Source organism: Macaca mulatta, chromosome 3, assembly GCF_049350105.2.
Source record: "Macaca mulatta isolate MMU2019108-1 chromosome 3, T2T-MMU8v2.0, whole genome shotgun sequence".
NCBI classification, from domain to species: domain Eukaryota; kingdom Metazoa; phylum Chordata; class Mammalia; order Primates; family Cercopithecidae; genus Macaca; species Macaca mulatta.
In genome coordinates this window covers 151118560-151144482 of record NC_133408.1, presented here as the reverse complement: position 1 = coordinate 151144482, position 25923 = coordinate 151118560, and the positions used below count along the sequence as shown (strand labels likewise).

Genomic DNA, 25923 nt, shown 5'->3' with positions numbered 1-25923 from the left:
TGAAGATGTCCATATTGATGAGAAAAAAAAAAAAAACTAAAACAAAAAAATTCATATTCAGGCCGGACGTGATGGCTCACACCTGTAATTCCAACACTTTGGGAGGCTGAGGTGGGCGGATCATGAGGTCAGGAGATTGAGACCATCCTGGCTAACACGGTGAAACCTGTCTCTACTAAAAATACCAAAACAAAATTAGCTGGATGTGGTGGTGGGCACCTGTAGTCCCAGCTCCTCGGGAGGCTGAGGCAGGAGAATGGCGTGAACTTGGGAGGTGGAGCTTGCAGTGAGCTGAGATGGCGCCACTGCACTCCAGCCTGGGCAACAGAGCAAGACTCAAAAAAAAAAAAAAATTCATATTCAGTCTTATGTCTCACTTGTCTTAATATATATCCTGTTCCCTGATCTGGCCAGCATTCTTGCTATCTCAGATGGGCTGTATGAATCTTCACTCTAATTATATTTTTCTTTTATCTGAGTGACTTAACAAATGTAATTTATTCTTTTATTTCCAGAGTTTTGAGGAAAAATTTTAAACATACAGAAACATTCTAAGATTTTTATAATGAACATTTTTAAACTCACCACCTACATTCTAATTCATTTTTTTTCTTTTTAGCCTTTCTCATCATGAATTTTTTTCCCTGTAATTCCAGTTCTTTTCTTCCTTTTTTTTTCTTTCCTCAATGACTATTATGTAATTTATTCCTGTGGTCCAATTCTGGCACTAAGTCATATATTTCCTTTTATTTTGCTTAAAAAAAGAAAAAACCTCAAGACACCTGATAGTGCTGAACACATTCTTGTTAACTGGTCAATATCAGTACATATGATTGCCCCTAACTGGTCAAATCTTAGAACAGCATGAGGTTCAAAGCAGAACAAAATGATTATATATTAAGTGTCTTATCACCTAGAAGATGGGCTTTATTGGTTTATTGTCTGTAATGGACATCCTTAATTCTGTTACCCTTTTTTGATTTGTTATTGGTAGTCCTCTTCCTTAGACAGAGCTAGTGCTTTATCTGAAGAAATACCCTTTGATGATCTAGCCATTTTCTTTACACAAATGCTTATGTAAACAAAACAAATGCATATGAACATTTTGAACCTCTGGAAACCCTGCAAGGTTTCACAGATGAAAAAGTTTGCTTACTGAGATAAAGTAATTTCCACACTGTTGAATCACGATTTGAACTGAGGTCTTGGATTCAAAGCCCAGCAGGTTTTCACTGACTTTCCCTCTTTGCTGATGCTGCTTCTGAAGAGCACCTTGGACAGGATGGGGCCTGCTCTTCTACAGAATCCGAGGGAAGGGTGTGCATAAATGCATGATGTTTGCAAGTTGGAGTCCTTACCAAAAAATCAGGAAGCCTTTCTGAATTTCCATATCCTAGTTGTTTCCTGGTTGTATTTTCTCTCTACATCAGTTGTACTAGAGCATGACCTTCAAATTCATTTGATTTTACGTATTGCTGACTTAAAATTGAATACATCAGTTTTAACCTCTCTTCTCTTAGTATCCAGATGCTTACCAGTTTACCAACAGAAAGTCACAATTATCTCCATGAAAGAAGCAATTTTATAGGGCGTATCTTCATCCTTGTATCAGTGTTGACTTCTTTATTGGGTATCTTTGCCAAAAAATGACTAACTTTATGCCTTACATAATTACATTTCTCCTCCTTTATTATTTTTGACTGTTTTTCCTCTTTCTTTCTTATTTCTTTTTTTGTGTATGTGCCATTTTGGTCTTTCCTGGGAATTTTCAGGTGAGAACTACTAACTCAGACAAGACTAAAGATAAAGAATTTGAAACTGGTATTCATGTTCTAAAGAGTACTAAGTGTCTGTTTATAAAATATTATTTACTTATAATGTGAAAGGAGCAAGGTAGTCCTGAAAAATTTTTTTAATTGCTCTCTATAGATTACTTGCCAAGATCTGCTTCCATTGGAACCAAAATTGTTGTAATTTATCAGTTTTTCTTTTTTATCCTTGTATTAGTCCAGATGTATCCAAATGTTTCCTGATTTTTCACATGCTTAGGCTCTGTTTACCAAGCCAGGTTATTGGTACCAGGGGCTGCTAGAAAGATCCATGGAGGATGACAGCTGGATTATGTGTGGTCATCTGCTTGTTTCTTGTGATCTTGTCACAGGTCCCTCTGGGGAGGAACTATGGCTTGGTTAATCTGGTGTCTTAACACAGTGTCTAGCACAAAGTTGGCACTTAATGTTGAAAGAATGAAAATGCAAACTCCACATGGAGAAATGACCGTGCTGGCCTTGTTCTATTTCACATATGTATCTCTTAGCACAATTCCATGGTGCATGGTACGTATGTATATACTGACCGATTCAGGCATTGTATGTCAGATTTGCTTGGATCCCCACTCTTGTGTTCTCTGATATTCATAGTTTGATGATTTCCTCTTTATAAATAAAATCTTGATTTTGTGTAGGCTTATGATGATGATTGAAAGGTTACATTTTACATAAGATACTGCTTTATAACTTATTATTTTCCTCTTACCTTCAAACCTCCCACACAACTTTTAAATAGTTTTTATAATTAGGATGACTTGTGGTGGATTTATCCACCTGGTTGCCATGGATGAGTGATTGGTGACTTTGTACAAGCTAAAATATAAGCAGACTTAAGAACAATTTTAGATGAATTAATGCATGATCAAGCCACAAGTTGTTATGGGAAGGAGAGAAATTTACAATGTGGGTTGTTATGTGGTTGAGGTCAGCATCACCAAGAAACTCTCACTTGTAAGTGCTGTATGCCAGGTGGCAAATATGATTTCACTTGATTCTGAAAGCTTATTTAAAAAATATTCTCAGTTTAAGTACTTCAGCAATGAACCTGGTGTACTTACAACTTTAAGCAATAATTTTCTCAGGAGCAGTGTTTTGAACCTCAATAACTTCCATAGTTACAAGAAGAATGAGGTAACTGATAAAGATTATTCCCTTTTTGCCAGGGATGATTTTAGTACCTCATTGTTATTGCTTAGATGAAATTTTTCTCAGAGGAAGTCGGGGCTAGGTACTTATTAGTGTGGTGGTTTTAAACATTTAAAGTGTATACAAAAGACCGGATCATCTGAATGATTCTTTGGCAATTTACATAGACAAGGAGATGCATTAACTTTGCCAATATGTGAATGCCATAAAACTTTAAGAAAATTATTGGATATGACAACATAGAAATGTTGTGTTCATTTCTTCATGTATGTATGGCTTCTTTAGTATTTACTTGATAGAAGCTTTTAACAGTGTTTTATTATTATGAAATATAGGTGCCCCTCACAATTCAGATAAGACAGCACTGAATTGAGCCTTTTCTTTTCAGCCTCTGAAAATAGCAACCACTTGTACCTTGTTTCCAGGGTAGCCTTTATTGCCCTTGCTTCCTTGGCTTGGAGCAGGATCAGCACACTATCAGACTGACACATCTCCCTCATGCTCCTTTTTAATCTCTCAGAAAAACACTTGCCCTGACTTTGTTGGGCAGGGGATGGTAGCAGTGCTTTGGTCAGCAGTCGAGTTGTGGAAATGAGAAGTGAAAGAGCAACAGTGTTCAGGTCTTTATATTTAAAATGTTCTTTTACATGATTTGCACTGGATTCAGCTCCCTCACCATTGTGTCTTTTAACCAGTTGTTTAATAAAATTAATTCTTTTTTATTTTCAACACTTAAAAAAGTCTCAAACCATAAAGGCAACTACTTTTTCTTAGTCAATAATGATCTCAGTATATTTTTTTAGTATCTGCTAAAGTTCTTAAGAAACAATTAAAAACAATAAAAAATTATAGAAATAAAGCATTCTGGCTTAGAAAGAACCTTAGGTATTACATCTAACCCTTCCTCCCCCTCACTTTTTTTGGAGACAGGGTCTTGTTTGGTCACCTAGGCTGTAGTGTGGTGGCACAGTCATAGCTCACTGCAGCCTCAAACTCCTTAGCTCAAGCAGTCCTTCCATCTCAGCCTCCCAAGTAGATAGGACTACAGGTGTATGCTACCATGCCTGGCTAATTTTTAAATTTTTAGCAGAGATAGGAGTCTTGCTGTGTTGCCCAGGCCTCGAACTCCTCACTTGAGTTCTTGCTTGGCCTCCCAAATAAGCCCCTTCTTGTTACACATGAGGAAATAGGCACAGAAGTGACTTGTTCAAAGTCATGGAGCTGGTTATAGACAGACACAGATTATCCACCTCAGGTCTCCTGAGTCTCATTACCATGCTCCTTTTTGGGTACCAGTGACTAAATGGAGTAGAAGTAATGTAGGAGAACATTACTGGAAAAGAAGAGGAAGCTCAAAATTCAGGGAATGTGAATTTAATGCAACGTTTATTAATGTTTCCCCCAATTTACATTTTAATCATGCATACTACCTTATCACTAAGATAGCTGTGGCATCATACTTGGAAGCATTCTGTTTCTATCCTGCAGGTATCCTCAGCTATTTTGTGAAGGTCCATGCATGCAGGGTATGATGAACAGCAAAGAGAAGACATGTTTCCATTCTGTGCCTCTTAAAAGTAGTGAACATTTGACAGAACTTTCCAGAAGTTTCCAGAAATATGACAGCCTGCATTGGCTGCATAAACAACATTATAGTCAGTTAAATATATTGATTGCTGCATAAACAGGAAATAATCTTGCTCAGTGTTGTTTGTACTACTTAGAGCAGCAGAGACTGGAGTGAGAGTGTGGTTTGTTCATTGTGATGGGATAGAGATTAACACTAGTGTTACCCCATATTATCTGTATATCAAAGTGACTTCCTAGGGCAGATACCATCTTTCTTTTTTAGAAACCAGCTAAAGTTCAAAGAAGAAAATAGTAATCGTCTCTATTCCTAGCCTCCAGAATTAACCACTGTTAGCATTTTGATGCTGCTTTCTTCCCTCTTTTGGTATACTTTAATAACTACACAAGTAATATATGGGTGGTTATTAAACAATTAAAACAATATAAATAATATTTAATTTAAAATACTTTTATGTGCACATATAAATGTATGTAGAAATGTATTGTTTATTGAAAGTTTTTGAATGGTACTATACTATATGCTTAGCCATCTTTATATCCTCTGTACTTAGCATTGTTGCTTGATAGTAAATAAATGCTTACTGAATTAAAAATTCACGTAATAAATTTTGTATATACTCTATCCAAACTGAACTTATTTTAGTTTCTTAAACAGCTACATTTTATTTTGCCCCTAGGCCTTCATATATGTTACTGCTTTTACCTGAAATGCCCAGGTCTTCCCTCAAATGCCATTTTTTCGGGGGTGGGGGTGTAGTGGGGCAGGCCTTCCTTGATCATTTTCTGATGAATAAGACAGCCTTGCTTCATGCTGTCGTGCTTCAGGGCTATCGTCCCTTTTTAATGCTCATCCATTGGAAATAATTGTTGAAGGGCAGTCTTCCTTGGTATATTGTAACTCCTTGAGGGCAGGGAGCACATCTGCTTGTTTGCCAAAAAAAAGTTTGAGGAATGGAATTATGAGCATAATTTTAGTATGAAATATTTTGACATGTAATTCAAGAGAATGACAAAATAACAGTGCTTTGACAGGCTACCACAGCCCCTTGACACTTTATTTCCTTCCTTCTCCCATCTTTGCCCATCTAATTCCAGCTCCTGTCAGTTCAACTTCCAACATACATACTTAAATCTGCCCATTTTAGTCCGTCTCCACTATCATCCTACTCCAACTATCATCTCTTGCCCTGGACCACTAGAATAATCTGGTTTCCCTATATCCATTTTTGTCCTACCCAGACTTTCAGATAGATGATTATTTCAAAACGCAGATACGATCATTCACCTCCATTTTAGAACATTTCAGTTACTTCGCATTTGCTGCAAATCCTTACAGGGCCTGCGAGGTCTTAACTGCTCTGGCATTTACATTGCCTCCTCCCATTTATGTCCCACTGTACTCTTCCACTTCCTGTGTGCTTTATCTACACCAGCCTCCCTTCAGTTGTCCATCACAACATGACCACTCCTGTCACAGGGACTTTGCATGTGACATGGCTGCTCTCTGGAATACCCTTGCCTACCCCACAGTTCTTTATCTAGACAACTCCTCCTCATTTTTGAGTTCAGCCTCTTCCTTAAAGACCTTTCCTGACCTCTCTGTATCTCTCTCATAGCACTTATTACAACTCTTATGTATGTTTATGTGATTTTCAGATTGACCCTTATCATTCCATAGTTGGTTGTAAAAACTCGATGAGATAGGGGACTGGGACTGGCCTTGCTCACTGTTTTATGGTTCCCTGGTGCCTAACACAGTGCTTGTGGAAGACCCTTAGTAAACACTGGTTGAAAGAATGAATAAGCCAAGTAGTAAGTGAGTGGGTAGATGAGTGGATGGATGATTGAACTGCCTTAGCAGGGACAAAGAGACAATCCACTGGAAGTCATTTTCTCATGGAACCAGGTGGAGGTTAGAATGTAGAATCTGGTAGTGGTGTTCATTTTCTGTACAATGTTTGTTCTGCAGATACTTAATGTAGTACGGAGGTAAACTAAATGTAAGGAGACATTCAGGATGATATTTCTTTGCTAACTTTTCCCCTTTTCTCATTTTCAGAAGGTAATAAACTTGAGGAGTGAGTAAACATCTGACCTTTAAACACCCAAATATCAGTATTTTCCAGACTGGCTCTAAGGGAATCACTTGAAGTGTTTTATTTTGGTGGTCTGAGTGAGAGTGGGGATCTTCATTTTTAAGCATGTCAATCAAGGCAAGCTTGGGAAACACTACCCTGGAATTATTATCTGGGAGTTGTATGTGACTTAAACATAAGTGTAGACCACCTAAAATAACTTTGAAGCTGTCAAACTGGTCAAAGAGGAATTGATTACTTACTGTTGAGCCATTTCCTTTCTATTCTACATAGTAACTATTTTTTTTTCCCTATGTACATGGGAGCATGTTATAAATTACTTGTGGAGTCAGATATTTTATAATCTGAAATCTTTGGATATATTTATTTATATTTTGGAAACATTAAAAAGAATAGATGTGGAGGTCATTCCATTTATACATTTATTGTAAGACCGATGTTTGTGTTGTTAAACCTGTGGTTAGAAGTGTTTTCAGAGAGACTGAGCTAATGAAATCTAATATTGAGGAGAATGCATCTTTTGCATCTTGAAGGTACTAATTTGATAAATATGTCAAAGTTATTCTTCTATATTAAGGCAGATAGTACATGATAAATGGGACCTTTGTAAAATAGTCCATTGGAAAAGTATATTAAATCTTTTGTAGAGATATGTAAAAGGAGCTAGTAAAGGTGTTTTGATTCTAGGCAAAAGATGTCATTGAAGAGAAACTAGTTTTACTCAAGGGCTCACATTAAAGCTGGGTATGAATGAATGAAACATGTCAAGCAGGTTTACTCTTTTAGGAGTATAGTGGTTAAGATAGCTCACAGAAACAGTCAGTACCTTGGGCCAAACACATTTCTTGAGTACCAGATGTGTGAAATCATAAGCAATTTAACTTAAGATTATAGTTGTTAGATGAGTTTGAATGAAAACATGTTTTTAAATTGCTTATATTCTAAAGTTAGTCTGAGTTACATTTATTCTGATTAGGTATAAAAAGATTACTGGTTTGGGTGAATGTTATGTTATGTGCAATATATGTTGATAAAAGTATAAAAAACAAGAGTACTGGTCTTAATTACTTACCTTGCATACATATAGCCCTTATTGATGTCAGTTACAGTAGGTAATTCAGAATTAGCCAATTTAGATTATCATTCATCTTTTTCCTGTGATATATTAAAGATTTGGGAGGGAATTAGTGGTTGAGTATTTTTATTTTTATCTATTTTCTGAGTAAACAGATAACATTGTGAGTTTTATGGTATACAACACAATGTTTTGAAGTACATGTACATTGTGGAATGGTTAAATCTAGCTAATTAATAAATGCATTATCTAACATATTTATCATTTTTGTGGTAAGAGCATGTAACATCCACTCTGTTTACATTTTTCAGGAATACAATATCTTATCATTAGCTATACTCACCTTACTATACAACAGATGTCCTGAAATGTATTCCTCCTAAATGTAATTATATCTCCTTTGAGCAACATCTCCCCAACCTCTCCTCCCCACTAACTACCCCACCTTCTGGTAACTACCATTCTACTTTCTACTTTTATGAGTTTAACTTTTTTAGATTCTATATATGAGTGATTGTGCAATATTGTCTTTGTGTGCCTGGATTATTTTACTTAACTTAATGTCCTCCAGGTTTTTCCATGTTGTATCAGATGGCAGGATTTCATTCTTTTTTATGGCGAAACATCTTAAAGTTATCTCACATCTTAAAGTTCATTCATCCATTGATGGACACTTAGATTAATTCCATACCTTGGCTATTATGAATAGTGCTGTGATAAACATGAGAGTGCAAATATCTCTTCTATATATTGATTTCAGTTCCTTTGGATATATTCCTAAGAATAGGATTACAGAATCACATGGTAGTTCTATTTTTAACTTTTTGAGGAACCTCCATACTGTTTTCTATAATGGCCATATTAATTTACATTCCCATAAAGAGTATATAAGGGTTCCTTTTTCTCCACCTTTGCCAGCACTTGTTGTCTTTTGATAATGGCCATTCTAACTGGGGTGGAATGATATCCATGTGGTTTTGATTTGCATTTCCCTTATGACTGCACATTCTTTTCATATACCTGTTGGCTATTTGTATGTCTTCTTTTGAGAAATTATTGTTAAGCTCTTTTGACCATTTTTTAATTGAGTTGTCTTTTTGCTATTGAGTTGTTCGAGTTCCTTATGCATTTTTGGATATTAGCCTCTTGTCAGAAGTATAGTTTGCATATATTTTCTTCCATTCTGTAGGTTGTCTCTTTATTATGTTGATTGTTTGCTGCACAGAAACTTTTTAGCTTGATGTAATCCCCATTGTCTGTTTTGCTTTGGTTGCCTGTGCTTTTGAAGTCTTATCCAAAAAAGTCTTGCCAAGACTCCAGCTTGTGTGACAGAGTGAGACCCTGTCTAAAAACAACAACAACAATACCAACACTGCCACCACCAACAGTGCAAGTGATTTATCTCTGATTTAACAGTCCAAATGTAAGCAATGCAGGACAGTATGGTGCCTCCATAGTGTTGCAGACCTAGGATCCTTCCATTTTGTTGCTTTGTCATCTTTACTTGAAGCTTTTATCTCATAGTTTGAGATGGCCACCCCTACTGCAACCACCAAATTGTTACAGTTATAAAATGGGGAAGAAAAGGGAGGACATCCTCCTTTTCAGGGTACAACCTAGAAGTATATCCTTTCTACTCATGCTGTTGATCAAATCTAGTGACATGGTCACACTTAGCTGCAAGGGAGGCTGGAAATAGTCTTCAGTTGGGCAGCCACGTGTTCCACTGAAACTTTTATTGCTGTAGAAGAGAACAGATATCAGGGGTATAAGGAGTAACTTCATCATAATAGTCAGCAACAGAAAAGAATTTACTTCTGGAATGCTTATTTTTTTCTAACTTACTGTTTTGTGTGGAGAAATTTTCTACTGAAGTTAGCAAGTGGACTTGAGTCATGGAAAAGCATTAACCTGAGTTCATGTATTTTGCTTTAGGACTTTAACTAAGTCAGATTTATTCTGACGGTTACAGGAATGAGTGTGAAATATATTAAGAGACAAGATTGCCCTTTGGTAACTCTTACTTTTCATGTACTGTTTTTATGTTTTTGTTTTTCACCTATCTTGAGACTAATTTCATAGTTGTTTTCTTTGTATTTTTAGGTATGGCACAGTCACAAGGGTGGGTGAAAAGATACATCAAGGCCTTTTGTAAAGGCTTCTTTGTGGCGGTGCCTGTGGCAGTGACTTTCTTGGATCGGGTCGCCTGTGTGGCAAGAGTAGAAGGAGCATCGATGCAGGTGAAAATGATATGACTTAATTCTTCAAAGCACATACTTCATTGTTTTTCAAGCACTAGAAATGAGAGTGCTAATTATTATTCCTATTCTGGGAACTGAAAGGTTATAAAAAGGCACTGAAATGAAATTTTACTTTACTGAATGTGTTCTTAAGGTCTTCTAAAACAGTCATATTATAATCAGAGGAGAGGTTAATAAAAGTAACTATCAGTTCTCTGGGTCTGTAGTTTAAATTTTTCTGAGAATTTTAAGTGGAGATTCTTAAGAAATTATACTAAATGACACTATTTTCTATTAATATGGCTCTATTCGAATATCCTTTTAATGCGAAATTATTAGTGTAGTTGCAAGATAGGTTCGAGTCACAATCAGTTGCTCTGTTGTTATATAGGTATATGATTTCAGTTTGTAGAAATGTCTAGACCATTGATCCCAGATATTGTATTGTGTTCTTTAAGCATGTTGCTAATTGAAAAGATTAAGTGCAGTTTACAGTGGAAGAACTTTGGAGTGGAGATTTCCAGAAGTTTTATGCAAATAGTCTTCTGGAATAACTTGGAGAAAATTATGTTGTCCTAAAGTTGATGTCTAGAGCCTAGTGGTTTTAGTAAGTTTATGCAGTTAGGCAGAATTTGCATTTTGTTATGGGGTTTGGTTTCTTGTATTATCAATATGTATTAAGTTCATGCGTTGTGCTAAATAGTTATATAAAACAAATAACTAAAATGAATATATAACCTTCTAAAAAATCAAAATTATACAGAGAATAACCAGCTTAGTTTTTTTTTTTCTTTTTGTTTTATTTAGAGCTAGTTAAGGGCATAGTTATCAGCTTTAGGGAGTTAGAATTAGTTTGCTTTATTTATTATAATTATGGTGTTGAACTTCTCCCTGAGTTCTGGTAGTCAGTGAGATACAGAAGGTCAGGGAATCCTTTAGCTTCTTTGGGAAAAGCTACATATTTAAAGCTGGACTGCCTTTATATTCTACTTCCATCATTTGAGCACAGTTAGGGCCTTCTCTTGGGCAGAAGATTCTGCTCTCAACCCTTGTCTTTCAGATTCTCTCCATAGTGGGTCACCAGCCCAAAGCAAACTGGTCACTTACTTTGAATGCAAAAATATCTTAATGTAGGGGTACAGTAAACATAGGAAGGGAGATTTACAGGCATATGGCTTTAAATACACTTTAACACATTTAAGATAGAATGTATTTTATATTTGTTGCCTCTTTAATCTTGAATTCCTAGCAGCCTTGTCTTAGACCCAATCCTTAGGAAAATGTAGACATTCTTTGCTGAGCTTTGGAGTCAGATTCTTCATTTCAGATTAAAACTGCCTTCTTCACAGCCATCCACATTCCTTTTTGGTGCCAAGGATCCCTTTGAATCCATTCACAAGCATGTATCTTTTGGTAATAAATAATCCAGTTAAGAATGATTTTTTCCCCCAATTTTGTTACTGTTGTCTTGCTATACAACTATCACTGTTCTAAGAAGAACTTTTCCAGAACACAAAATCTCCTTACTTTGGATCCAATGATATTCCAGAGGATCATGTGGCAATCATAATATCCCAGTCTTCATATTTTTAGCCCAATATATTCCTACGGAACATCTATGTTGATGGCTTGTGCTGAGAGCTAAAGCGGTTCATTGCATAATATGAGATACAGGTCTTGCTTACAAGACCCTGACTGTCTTATGAAAGAACAAGACTTATCCCCAGTGAAGAAGGTAGTGAAGAAAGTGTTAAATCATGTTATTTCTAAATGTCGATTCATGGACTAAAGCCAGGTTTGCATTAGATATATTTGAATTTGCAGAGGTATTAGAATTTCTTGCAGTATTCCTGGGCCCTACCCCTAAGAAGTCAAATTTATTATGTTAGAATTTGTTTGGTATATTGTGTATAGTTTCCTCGGCTACCGGTAATAGGAAAATAGCTTGGTACAAAGGGAATTTGTTGGAAGGCTTATTATATACACACAAGGAAGTCAGGAGTGAGGCAGTTGTCAGGGACAACTAGAGCCAGGACCTGAATGCTGTCGGAGTGCTCCGTCTTCTTTCTAAGTTCTTCTCTGCATCTTGGCTTAGCTCCCTAAGACCAGCTTTCTTTGCATAGCAGGGTACATGGCTGCTGGCAGCTCGCATGCCCAGTTTCTTCACCGCCTGAGAGAGGTTGCTCCTACTGCCTTAATTTCAGTTTGGAGTATCTTGGGGAAGGACTGTGATGTATTCAGCTTGGGTCACATGCCCTTTTCTATACAACTATACAGATCAACTTTGGCCACCAGGATGGGGAACCGTGATTGGTCCAGCTTTGAACAAGTATACACCCCAAGTCTGTGGCTAGGCCAAGTGATCTGTAAGAAAATGCCAACATCTCTTTGAATCACATTGTTCTGTGGGAATTAGGGGGTGGAGTATAGGTGACATTTCCTAGAGGAAAGAGAATGCTATTTTCTGAATCAAAGTAGAATGGAATTCTAGGAAGAAAGGAAAACAGGTTTTTACAATCGGGTCTATATTTCATGAAATTTAGACCAACTCTAGGTATAATAGATAATTTAATTTACAGTTTCACTAGATACCAGTAAATCATACTTTAAATTATTTAAGAGCAGAAATTACAATAATGAGATTTACAGATTAACTAATTCAACATATTTGAAGACATCTTTGCTACTATACAGCTTTGATCAACTAAACATGTTTATATCATGGGGTTCAACAGAATTTTTGACAATTGGGATAAATTCTTCTCTTTAAATTTCTCTAATGACTCAAGGACTGAAATAGTTGGCATGGTGTGGAGATCTCTGGAAGTCCCTGAGCATCCTGCAAGGAACACAGCTGCTTTTCTTTACTCTGGGAAAAGCCACTCTGGAAGGTCACTCAGCAACTGGTAGAAACATTATTTAAGAAATAGCCAAGGATTGAAAAATTAAATCTCATGAAAGGGACATGTAATACTAGTATTTTGGGTTTATTGAATACATACTGTTATGATAACACTGGAAATTCACTTTGAGTAACCAATTTTGCTGTAAAAATTGTTTTTCGATCTTTCAAAAATTCTGTTGGTGTGTGTTTAGAGGCAGCATGTTTTTAAGATTCCCTCTATGAGAAATACTTATTTACTTATTAAACACTACTCAGTGGTTCTTTTTTCAGGTTAGGATTTTCAATATTAATTTGCAATTCATTAAGTGTTTGACTAGAAAGATAAGGGTGATCAAACATGGGAAGTATCAGCAAATTAAAGGCAAGCCACAAATGAAAATAAAGTTTCTAATGATGCATTGGTACAATTCAATGGAAAATAGGATTTAGTTTATAAAATATTTGGTTTTTATAAAGCCGTAGAGCTACATTCATTTCATTAGATGAGTTGTCCCTTTTGCAATGCTCGACACAATAAATGCTGGCACAAATTGGTGGTTAATGATTATTCATACTGACCTATTCACCTCATGCACATGAATCACTTCTACTGGTTGCTGAAAGGTTACCTATGAAAGTAGATGTTCTTCCTTTTCTTAAAAAAGAAGCACCACATTACACGACATTCATTTAATTCAGGAAATGAAGACTGATATTGCATATATTTGAAACTACAGAGGGAATTTATGTAGGTGGAATGTAATTATTCAGATTAGAACTTTAATCGCTTACAGAGGCTTTTAGAGTAAAAGGGTGCCCTAGGAATAGTTTAATGACCTCATGCCAAAGTTTTAGGTTTTATTTGAGTGAGAATTCCTGCAGTGGGGTTACTGGTCCTGATAAAAAAAAGTATATGCTTTCCACATTTAAAACTAAGATTTAAGACTTTGAAAAGTAAGTAAAAGAAATAATTTTGTGTCATTATCTTTTTTTTTTTTTTGTAATTGATACATAATTTTTACATAGTATACCATTTTCCTATTTTCATTTGCATGGCCAGAGGGGAAAAATACTTGAACACACTACTACACAATCCTGTCTCTCTAGGTCAGACTTCAGAGATATATGTATGCAGAATATATTAGGAAATTATAGAATATGTAGGAAAATACAGTTTAATCAGCATTGAGGTTTTTGTTCATCAGTAACATACATTTATGGGTTTGAAATTGTCTTGACTTTCAGCTACCTGTGATTATCTTGTTTCCTGTTGAGTTTGAAATTAAAAGTATCATCAAAAAGCAAGCAAAGAGACTCTGTCTTTCAATCTGTGTTTAAAAAAATTTTTTTTAACCTATAGCAGGCTTAATAATATTCAACAGTCATTATTGGTTGTAACTTATTTTGACATTCTGAGAAGCTGCATACAGACTCTCAAGAAAAGAGATATATTGTGATTTACATACCAGCATTTAAGATAGAGTTATGGAGTTTTATGTTACCTGCTAAATTTGCACTTCCAAGATGCTGGGCACCAGCTGGCACACATTTCCTCCTGTGCTGACTCCTCTTTGTCATCACTCGCCTTGGTCTGCTGGGGCTGACGTCAAAGGAAGTCAGGATTTAATGTTGGAATGCTTTATTGGCTTACTTGTGTGCTTTCTGCCCAAATTACTCTTGGCTCAGAAATCTCACCTGATGTTTTACCCCTTAGGATGAGTTATGAGTTTTTACATAGTTCTGTAACCTGTCATTAGTAGAGACTTTGTATTTATAGCAACAAAAGTGTGATCCTGAAACATTTGGCGAGTGATAAATTTGTAATGTCCCTTTGTGGATTTTTCTTCACTTGCCGTGATAGAATAACTATGTGTTTCTGTTTTATATAGCCAAGGTTATATCTGTTATTTAAACACAAACTTTATTACACTTTTTAAAAAGTTGTTGTAAATTTAGATTTACACAAAAGTTGCAAGAGTAGTGCAGAGAACTCCTATGGGTTCTCCTTCCAGATATACCAGTTTTCAATATTTTAGTATATTTATTTTATTATATTTTTTCCCTCCCTCTTCTCTCTCTCTTCCTCCTCCTCCCCGTCCTCTTCCTCTCCTTCTGTATTTATGCGTGTATGAATACATACCCACAAAAAGTCTTATTAAACCATCTGAAAGTAGGTTTCATACATCATACCCCTTTAATTCTGAATACTCTTGTACATTCTTCCTGAGTCATGATGCTTGCTGATTGGTATATTAATGCTTTTCTTTACTTATTTTAAAATTTTATACTTTATTCATAGTATTATAGAGCTTTAAATACATTAAGAAATGACAAGTTCTAAACTTTACATTTGAAACAACTGAGACTCAAGACAGTTGAGGTACTTTACGTAAGCTCACACAATCATTGAATTTTGGAATTCTGACTCGGACCAACTGTGATAGTGCTGTCCGTTTTACATAACTAATAAAAGTTGTGCCTTGTCACTGTTATGATGCCTCTTTATACTATTCCTTCTCACAGTGATGTTTTATTCCATTTTATTTTGGTTTATGGAATGATGTACTTAGTAAGTTATTTAATTTTGGGATGATTCTGTAGTACATTTAGTACTTAAATATAGAAATTAAGCTTTATGTTATAATGGGGGATAAAAGCTTTTAAATTGTGCCGCTCAGATTGATAGAAGATACTCTTCTCTTAGAAAGTCTAAAGATTATAAAGTTTATAAGAAGGGATTAGACTATCTGGAAATATAGCAGATGAGACATATTGAAATATTCCCAATGCAAAACTCGTAAAAAATTAAAAACAAAACATTAAAAACTTTAAAAATGTAGAACTAGCTTGCAGGGAAGCAAGGGAAATTCTCAGAGACCAGAGTAAGGGGAAATACATTTCCAGGGCAGTAAGTACACATTAAAGTCAGTAGCTGTCACATGGATATTCGTCAATTCCTGGTCATTTAGAGCTTTTGGTTTCAATGGCCATATGGGGATCAGAAGACAAGGTCATAGGCTCATACAAGGCAGGAAATTGGAACAGATATTCTAAATAAAGTCAGGACCATGGAAGAGACACATCTTTAGGAAATGGATAGACTAAAACAAAAATCTGTTCTGTAAGAACAATTGTCTAGGCTCTGAGAGAGAAAGCCCTGATGTGGAATTGAGGTTTGAATTCGCATTCACTGCACCTGAAAAATCCTAAACTGAGATACTAATTTCCAGTAGCCTGGGTTTAGAGCAGCCCCAGGCACCAAATTCCCTGGGCACATGCAGCTTGCAACCAGGCCTTATAGAATCCCAGAGATAAAGTTTGATGAACATTATATCCCAGTAAAAATATTGCATGAGAAAATGAGCTCTATAAGTGAGAGTCAGAAGCAACTGTGAGCTGAACCAGACTTTAAAGACTTGAGAAATTGGAGCTATCAGATATTAAGTGTAGTTGAAACAAAGAGAGGAGAATGAAAATAGGAGAAAGCAATGAGATAATCTAAAATGGTCAAGCAAAGTACTAATTTTATCACTTGTGCTTTGATACATTGTTTTTTTGGGTGATGATGGCATTTATTGTGGTTATTGTAAAAACTTATCCTCATAGTATGAATATTACAAAATTGGCAGTGAAAGACATAATAGCTGAGATGTACTTTAAAATAATATGACAAAAATAAAAGTGTAGTAGGGTTACAGATGAAACAAGATCGGCCATTAATTCATAATTGTTGGCTCTACGTGATGGATTACATGATGGTTCATTATGCTAGTCCATCTACTTTTTAAAAACCATTTTTATTGAGGTGTTATTTATATACCATTGAATTTACCCATTGTAAGTGATATAATGATATTTTCCAGCTTTATTGAGGTAAACTGACAACAATTACATATATTTAAAGTATACATGGTATATATATGTTTATTATACTTTAAGTTCTAGGGTACATGTACACAATGTGCATGTTTGTTACATGTGTATACATGTGCCATGTTGATGTGCTGCACCCATTAACTCGTCTTTTATATTAGGTATATCTCCTAATGCTATCCCTCCCCCTTTTCCCCACCCCACGACAGGCCCCTGTGTCCAGGTGTTCTCATTGTTCAATTCCTACCTGTGAGTAAGAACAGTATACATGATATTTTGATACATGCAGACATTATGAAATGATTACCACAAACTAATTAACATACCCATTACTTCACATGGTTACCTTCTTTTTGGTGATGAGAACATTTAAGATCTACTCTCTTAGTAAAATTCAAGTGTATAATACAGTATTATTAGCTATAGTCACCTTGCTGTACATTAGGCTTCCAGAAATTATTAATCCTGCATAACTGAAACTTTGTATACTGTGACCAACATCTTCTCATTTCCCCTACTTCTCAGCTCTTTACAACCACTATTCTACTCTCTGCTTCTGTAAGTTCAACTTTTTTCGATTACACATAAAAGTGAGATCATGCAGTATTTGTCTTTCTGTGCCTGGCTTATTTCATTTAACATAATGTTTTCTAGGTTCATCCACACTGTCACAAATGACCAGATTTCCTTCTTTTTAAAAGCTGAATAATATTTCATAGTATATATACCACTGTGTGTGTGTGTCTGTATATATACACCTGCAGAAGAATATCCACACACACTCATATATATACAAAAACCCACAGCCATACTGGCCATACTTCCCTTCATCCATTTATGAACATTTAGGTTACTTCCATATCTTCGCTGTTTTGAATAATTCTGCAATGAAATGGGAGTGAAGATATTTCTTTGACTTACTGATTTCTTTTCCTTTGGATACATACCCAGAAGTGAGAGTGGTAGATCATCTGGTAGTTCTGTTTTTAATTCTTTGAGATATGCCCCTATTTTTCATAATGGTTGAACTAGTTTATGTTCCTACCAATAGAGCACAAGGGTTCTCTTTTCTCCATATTCTCACCAACACTTATCTCTTGACTTTTTGATAATAGCCATCCTAGCAGGTGTGAAGTGACATCTCATTACACATTTAATTTAATTTCCATTTCCCTGATAATTAGTTATATTGAATATTTTTTATATGCTTCTGGGCCATTTGTATGTCTTCTTTTGAGAATTCTCTATACAGGTCTTTTTTCTATTTAAAAATCAAGTTATTTCTTTTCTTGCTATAGAGTTGTTTGCATACCTTATATATTTTATATACTAACCCCTTATTAGATATATGGTTTGCAGATATTTTCTTCCATTCCATAGATTGTCTCTTTACCATGTTGATTGTTTCCTTCTCTCTTCAGAAACTTTTTAGTTTGATAGAAGCTCAGCTGTCTATTTTTGCCTTTGTTGCTTGTGCTTTTAGGGTCATATCTAACAAATCATTGCTCAGATCAGTGTCGTGCAGCTTTTCACCCTATGTTTTCTTCCAGTAGTTTTACAGTTTCAGGCATCATCTTTAAAAATCCATTTAGAGTTGATTTTTGTATGTGGTGTGAGATAAGGGTCTGATTTTATTCTTCTGCATGTGGATATTCAGTTTTCCAAGCACCATTTATTGAAGAACCTATTCTTTCCTTGTTGTGTGTTCTTGGCATCTTTGTTGAAAATTGATTTTTCATAAATGTGTACATTTATTTCTGAATTCTCTATATTCTATCACATTGGTCTATATGTCTGTTTTTATGCTAGTACCATACTGTTTTGATTACTGTAACTTTGTTTTTGAGTTAAGTAGTGTGATGCCTCCAGCTTTGTTCTTCTTGCTCAAGATTGTTTGGCTATTCAGGATCTTTTGTGGTTCCATATGAATTTAGGATTGTGTTGTGTATTTGTGTGAAAAATGACATCAGAATTTTAAAGGGAGTGCAGTTGAATCTGTAGAATGCTTTGGGGTGACTTGAATTTTTTATGAAAAATATTTTATATAATAAAATATCAATAAATAGTAGTAAAATTCTTAAACTTATGGAGTCATGCAATCATTACCATAACCCAGTTTTAAAATATTTTCATCACCTGAGAAAGGGACCTTATGCCTGTTTGAAGTTAATCCTCACTCCCACCTCTTTCCTTAGGCAACTACTGATCTGATTTATAGATTTGCCTTTTCTGAACCTTTCCTGTAAATAGAACCATACTAATGTGGTTTTTTTCCTGACTGGCTCTTTTACTTACTAGAATTTTGCGAGGTTTAGCCATGTTATACTATGTATTAGCATTTTATGTCTTTTTATTGCAAAAAGTATTCTCTATGAATATACCACATTTTGTTTCTCCATTCACCAGATGGTAAACGTTTGGGTTTTGATGTTTTCATTATTGTGAATAATGCTGCTATAGATATTTGTGTCCAGTTCCATGTATATACATGATTTCATTTCTCTTGGGCAGATACCTAATAATGGGATTGCTGAGTGGCATGGTACATTTATGTTTAACTTTTAAATAAATTGCTCAACTAACTCGGGTGGGGAAAGTGGGCTGCTGACTGGCACCACTTGCACTCTCATTCCACCTCTTTAACACCTGATATGGGGGAGTGAAGGGCCTACTTGCCCCATCTTCTTATTGCTGGGGAGTGAAGTCCCGCTCCCTGCTGGGCCCTGCTGACACCATGGTGTTGGGGGATTGGGCGGGTGGTTTTTCCTTTGATGTTTGACTGGATTAGGATGGTTATTAGCAAAAATGTTTCTGTTCCGCTAGGTCTTCCCTTTCCTGGTCCTTTGGCTAGAGAGAGAGGCTTTTCTTCAGGTCTTTTTTTTGTTTGTTTGACAGAGCGAGGCTCTTGCCAGACTGGAGGGCAGTGGCGTGATCTCCACTCACTGCATCCTCTGTCTCATGGGCTCAAGCCATTCTTGTGACTCAGCCTCCTGAGTAGCTGGGATTACAGACTTGCACTATCATGCCTGGCTACTTTTATTTGGTATTTTTAGTAGAGGTGGGGTTTCACCATGTTGCCCAGGCTGGTCTCAAACTCCTGAGCTCAAGCGACCTGCCCGTTTCAGCTTCCCAAAGTGCTGGGATTACAGGCGTTGGCCACCACGTCTTCAGGCCCTTTTTTTGGTTGGCCTGTTGGTAGCTACAGGTTGTAGGATTCTCTAGTGCCTGATCTAGGATATATGGGACGGAAAAAGTCCAGGGGAGTTGCGATGGTGTCATTTCTCAAGTCCTGTGGTTCCTAGCCTCTAGTTTCTTCCTATATTTTTGTTTGTGGTGTTATGTTCAGGGTGTTTTAGTTGTAAGAGGGATGACTAATGATGAATGGATGAATTCTGGTCCTGTTTTTTAATCTTTCCAGATATCAGAGGTTACTGAGGTTTGGCCAGTGGAAGATGGGAGGAAGTGAAGTGCCGTTTTTAGACCTGGCTCATGAAAAATCTTTGCGATCCTCCATGCTCTCTCCTCTGTCTGCTGGCTGAATGCAGATGCTTTGTATTTTTTTATGATCTGGTTAGATAGGTGTGGCCACTAGAGGAGACAGAGGAGAGGCTCAGGGAAACAAAGTTTATTAGACTTACAGGTCCTAGAGACAGGAGGTAAAAAGCATGGTATATGGGGCCACATGGGAAAGACACTAGAGTGGTCAGGAAGCAGATGACAATAGCAGGTAGGCCAAAGCTTTTTGTGGGGTTTCTGTGCAGGAAAGGCAAGGCAAGGCAAGGCAGGGCAGGGTGAACAGTTTAGGATTGGCTAGTTTGAATAATTTTGGCAGATTCTAAGCTGTAGGGGTGGTCCTTGGTTGCCTGGTACCTGGCCTTGGGAAGATGAAGGCAGAGGAAATTGTCTCCAGGGTTATACTGGCTGGAGGAGGTATGGTTCTGGATTGGTTAGTTTGCATATGAAAGGCATGCTTCTGGTTGAGCTCTTGCCAGCTGGGAGAATTGGCTAGGTCTGGCAGAGGCAGTGTCTCCCCAGCTAGGAATTTTTTTTAAGGTGTCAAAACATCATAATATACAGGATATCTATACTGATATTGATATCTGTATCAATACCTATACCTATATTTATGTATATGTATGTATATAATATAATACAGCAGAGGATCCAGTTGAGGACACGATGCCACAGGGGATGGTAGAGGTACAAGCTCAGAAAAACTGGGTTTCTGAATGATTGCGTGGAGTCAGTCCACTCACTATTGTGTTATACCACTGAGCTTTTGAAATTCTTTTTACAAGCATTTAGCCTATTCTGACTAGGTAACACAACTCATTATTTTACCTTTTCTTCTCTGCTTTTTCTTAAGTTCCCTTTAAGTCTAAACTCAAGCTCTGTCTTCTTCATGCAACTTTCTTTAATTCTGTCATTCACTTATTAGAAATCCTACAGCATTGTAAGTTTAACTCATGATTATAAATCCTTTTGTACTGTCCTCTAATTATTAATTTCATGGGTTAACAATAACTGTACTTTGTAAGTTTCTAAAAGAAAGAGACCATAATCCTCTCACCTGCTAGTTCAGAGGGATGCTGAAATAAATGCATATGAAATTTCTTCTTTGAAGCATTGATATGCCTGAATAATTAAACCCTACAGAAATATGATAAAATGAAATTATGATCATTAAAATTTTTTTTTTTTCTTAGACTTTGAGGGTATTTCTGGTGAAAAGTTTTTAGCTTCTTGATGAATTCATCATATTCTTTATGGCAGAGATTTTCAAACCTTTTTGCTCATGACTCATATTAAGTAATGTAGTTTTGCACTATACACACATACATGCAACTGGAACAAAAGTTTCATTTAACAATACTTAAACCATAATTACTATCATTATGTGCAATGCTGTCTGATATTTTCTGTTCTGGTCATAACCTATTAAATTGATGATTCTGACTCACTCATTGGTTGTGACCTGTAGTTTGCAAAATGCTGCTTTATTGCTGGAAGGAAGCTTACAAGGGTGAGAGAGCTCAGATTGAGCTATAACTAAGGGAGTGGAGCATGTTAGCTTTTGATTCTGAAATTTTAAATGTGGGCTTGTCATAAGCACATCAAGCAGTAAGTGCAACACGAAGGATAAGGAGCCCCATAGTCTGTCCCTTGTTTGAGAAAACCCTTTTGTAGCTGCTGTGGTCCTTGGGCCTTTTTTTATTACATCGTCTAGGGTACTTATTAATGACGATTAATGAGCCCCATTTCAGACCTATGAAATTAGAATCGCTTTGTGAGGATCTTGGAATCTGCGTTTTAACAAACTCTGTAAATACTAAAGTTTGAGAACCATTTTCTGAAGGAGAGCTCCATGTCTTGGGTGAGGGCAAATTGTTGGGGGATTTGCTAGACATGGTAATTGCTTTTGCTTGAAAAATCCTCATTGCCTTTGTTTACTAAACTTTTGAATTCTTAGTCTTACACCTTTTAAAAAATTTGTTTTATTTACCATCTCTTTGTCTATTAAATTATTCATCATATATTTGTGCTAGTTTTAGCTTATTGTTTGTAATATTGAGAATGGCAGGAAGCAGCCAAATGCCTAGGCAGAGAGGGTGGGTCCCCAGTGAAACCCGCTTCCAAGCCCAAGACAGTTTAAAGCCTGAAAGCCAAGCTACAAGTTACATCCTCAGACTGGATTGAGAACTTGCCTATTTGACATGCTTTCCTCTGATAGATCCCCACCATTCAGCCATTTTACATATACCCACTCTTTCCTAATTGGTTTTCTACACTGTCGTGCCCACCTTTGAGTGGTGTCTTCACTTTAACCTTTTTTGCATGGTCACAAACCAATCAACACACTCTCCCCGTTCTGAGTCTGTAAAAGGCCCTGGACCCAGCCACACTGGGGACTTTCCTGCCTTCAGATAGGGGAACCATGCCCCTTCCACCTGCTGTGCCCCCTGTTTGCTGAGAGCTTTCCTTTTTCACCTATTAAATTCTACTTTACTGACTCTCTGGTGTCCGCACGCCTAATTCTTCCTGGTTGTGTGACAGGAACTCAGACGTAGCTGAGCTAAGGAGCAGAAAGACTGCAACAATATTATACTGATGAGTACATCATTTTATATTATGTTCTTTTTTTAATTTTTAAATTTTAATTAAAAATTTTTCTATTTTATGAACCTTATTTTTATTTAAGTTTTTTTTAATTTTATTTTTTAAAATGCCTGTTTTATACTTTTTAGCTTGTCATTTGCTTTTAAGACTATTTAGTTATCTTTAAAATTTTTATTTTGTCAGTGAATTTTTTTCTTTCTTTTAAAAATATAAACTATCTTTTATTTCTGTAGCTTTTAAAATGATGAACAGAAAGCACAGTCACAAGATTGTCAGCTGAATGGATGGCCCATTCATTTAGCATGGGATATGTGTAGATTTTTATGGTAATGATTCCGTAGTGAATCAGGCCTCCCTCATTGATTTGTGTAGTTTCCTCCTACAGTGACTCTGACCATGTGACTTGTTTTGGTCAGTAGGATATAAGCAAATACTGCTCAAGAAGGAGCTTGGTCAGTACTTGTGAGCTGGTAACATGTAAGAACTCAGGCTATCCTGATGGAGGAGATTTTGGAGAATAAATGAAGCATCCTGGCCTTCAAGCCCCAGTTGAGTGCCTGACATGTCAATGAAGCCATCTTGAACTTTCCAAATGAGGGAAGCCAAAATCGCAGGATCACAAGCAGATACATTTTGGTTGTTCTTTTTAGACACATAGTTTTGGAGTGGTTTGTTATGAAGCGAGAGATAACTGAAACAAAAAACGGCCTTTTATTAGTGAAGTGATACGATAACAAAAACCTAAAATATGTAGCATTGATTTGGGGACTGGTTGGCAGTTTGGAGCTGGTAATGTGGTGAGGGGAGTGTTGGCAGAGGCTGGACAAATGGCAAACAACTGTTAATAGAAAACAGAAAGATAGTAAAATATCTGTTACTGGGTACTGGAATTATGATGATCTGTTTTTTATAGTACTGAAACATTTTTTAAAAATGTGAACTGTAAGAACTTCAAAAATACACGATATACCTAATGATCTTACAGATTTGGCTAAGGAGATTTCCAGGTAAAAATATTGAAGTTGTCAGCTGGCTTCTTACAGCTTTATATAAGATATGGGAAGAGAGAAATGAACTTATAGCAGAAATTAGAGGAAATATAGGGTACCCAGAACTTTTTGGGTTGGAAAATCTTTGAGGCAAAAGATCCTCAAAGTAAGAAATAGCCTGGGGTAGAGATCAAATCAGGACTGGAAGACTCTTTATTAAGACCTCAGGGCCGAGTGTGGTGACTCACGCCTATAATCCCAGCACTTGGGGAGGCCAAAGCATGCAGATCACTTGAGCCCAGGAGTTTGAGACCAAACTGGGCAATGTGGCGAAACTGTGTCTCTACTAAAAATAGAGAACTTAGCTAGGCTTGGTGGCATGTGCCTGTAGTCCCAGCTACTTGGGAGGCTGAGGTAGGAGGATCACCAGAGCTCAGAAGGCAGAGGTTGCAAAAAACCAAGACTGTGCCACTGCATTCCAGCCTGGGTGACAGAGTGAGACTCTGTCTCGAACAAAAACAAAAGCAAAAACATAAAAAACCTCAGAAAGATATAAGGTGGTACTTAATATATCTTTTTAATTAGACAACATAAATTGTAAACTCTTCAGGGCTTTGTGCCATAGCAGCCTGACACTTTTAAAGTAAAGAAAGATCTGGTTTGAAAAAAATTATGGGTCGGGCATGGTGGCTCACGCCTGTAATCCCAGCACTTTGGGAGGTCGAGGCAGGTGGATCACAAGGTCAGCAGATTGAGACCATCCTGGCCAACTTGATAAAACCTGTCTCTACTAAAACTACAAAAATTAGCCTGGCGTGGTGGTGTGCGCCTGTAGTCCCAGCTACTCCGGAGGCTGAGGTAGGAGAATTGCTTGAACCTGGGAGGCGGAGGTTGCAGTGAGCTGAGATCGCACCACTGCACTTCAGCCTGGGCGACAGAGCAAGAAAAAGAAGAAAGAAGGAAGTTATGGATGTAGTTGTGGGGGGAATGGAATGAGCCCCAACTAGATTAATGGGAAGTCTACAGCATTTTAAGGGTGTTGAATTAACTTGTACTAAAATGAGGTCAATTTAGAAAAAGACCTCTGGGGTGTGTCCACCTTATTATGAAGGAGCATTTCTTTTTTTAAAATTTATTATTTATTTTGTATCATTATTATTATTATTATTTTAAAGAGACAGGGTCTTACTCTGTTGCCCAGGCTAGAGTGCATTGGTGCAATCAGCCTCGAAGTCCTGGACAGCTAATTTTAAAAATTTTTGTGTGTGGAGACAGTCTCACTATGTTGCCCAGGTGGTCTCAAACTCTTAGCCTGGAACCATCCTCCCACCTCCCAAGAAGCTGGGGTTACGGGTGTGAGCCTGGCCTCCTTTCTTTTTAAAAAAGAGCGCAAAGCCCAGAGGGCAGAGCTAAGAGCCATGCAGACCAATAAATTAGGGAACTATTCCAGAAAGCAGAAAAGAGCTCTAATTAAAGGACATTCCTCTCCATGGGATGGGAGGCCTTGACAACACATGCTGCTGCATTTTAGGCTTTCTATGGACAAGTGACTTCTGTGTTTTTTTCATTGCCTTTTAAAATCTATGGTTATCTTCTTTCCGTCTTCCCATGATATGTTTGGTGTTTGGCAGACAGATAATTTATCTTTTCACTTCGTAAGTCTCTGATTTGAGATGAGCTGCACCCTGGAGTCCTCATCCATTCTGGAACCTGATGCATATCATGAATTAACGAACATGAATCCTATTGCAAACATCTGAGGAGACTTTGGGGCTCTTAGGAAGGGTTACATGTATTTTGCATGTGTGAGGGATATGATTCATTGGATCTAGAGGGCAGAGCTTTGGTAGATTGTTACGTTGATATTCCCTGTCTGCCCCATCCCCCATGAGCCATGCTCCTTGGTACTGAGCTCTATGTCGTCCTCTCCTACACCGATTCTTGACTTGGCTATATGACTCCCTTTGGCTGGTGGAATATCAGCAAATTCGCAAACAGAGGCTTGGTAGATGCTTACACAAGGGAGTTTGTGCTCCTGGAACACTGCTGCCTCCATGGCTGCAGCTGCCTGAGTGATCACAGCC

General features: G+C 36.9%; 1 protein-coding gene across 17 annotated transcripts in view; it reads left to right on the top strand.

Moving 5' to 3' along the window:
* Window positions 1-25923, top strand: part of IMMP2L (inner mitochondrial membrane peptidase subunit 2) — an 870942-nt gene that overhangs the window by 29539 nt on the left and 815480 nt on the right. For all 17 annotated transcript variants that reach the window (XM_028844870.2, XM_015134720.3, XM_077994813.1 and 14 more), the window contains one exon: window positions 9840-9976. In XM_028844870.2, the coding sequence (XP_028700703.1) occupies window positions 9842-9976 (135 nt within the window). In that variant the 5' untranslated portion in view covers window positions 9840-9841. The remainder of the gene's footprint in view (window positions 1-9839; window positions 9977-25923) is intronic.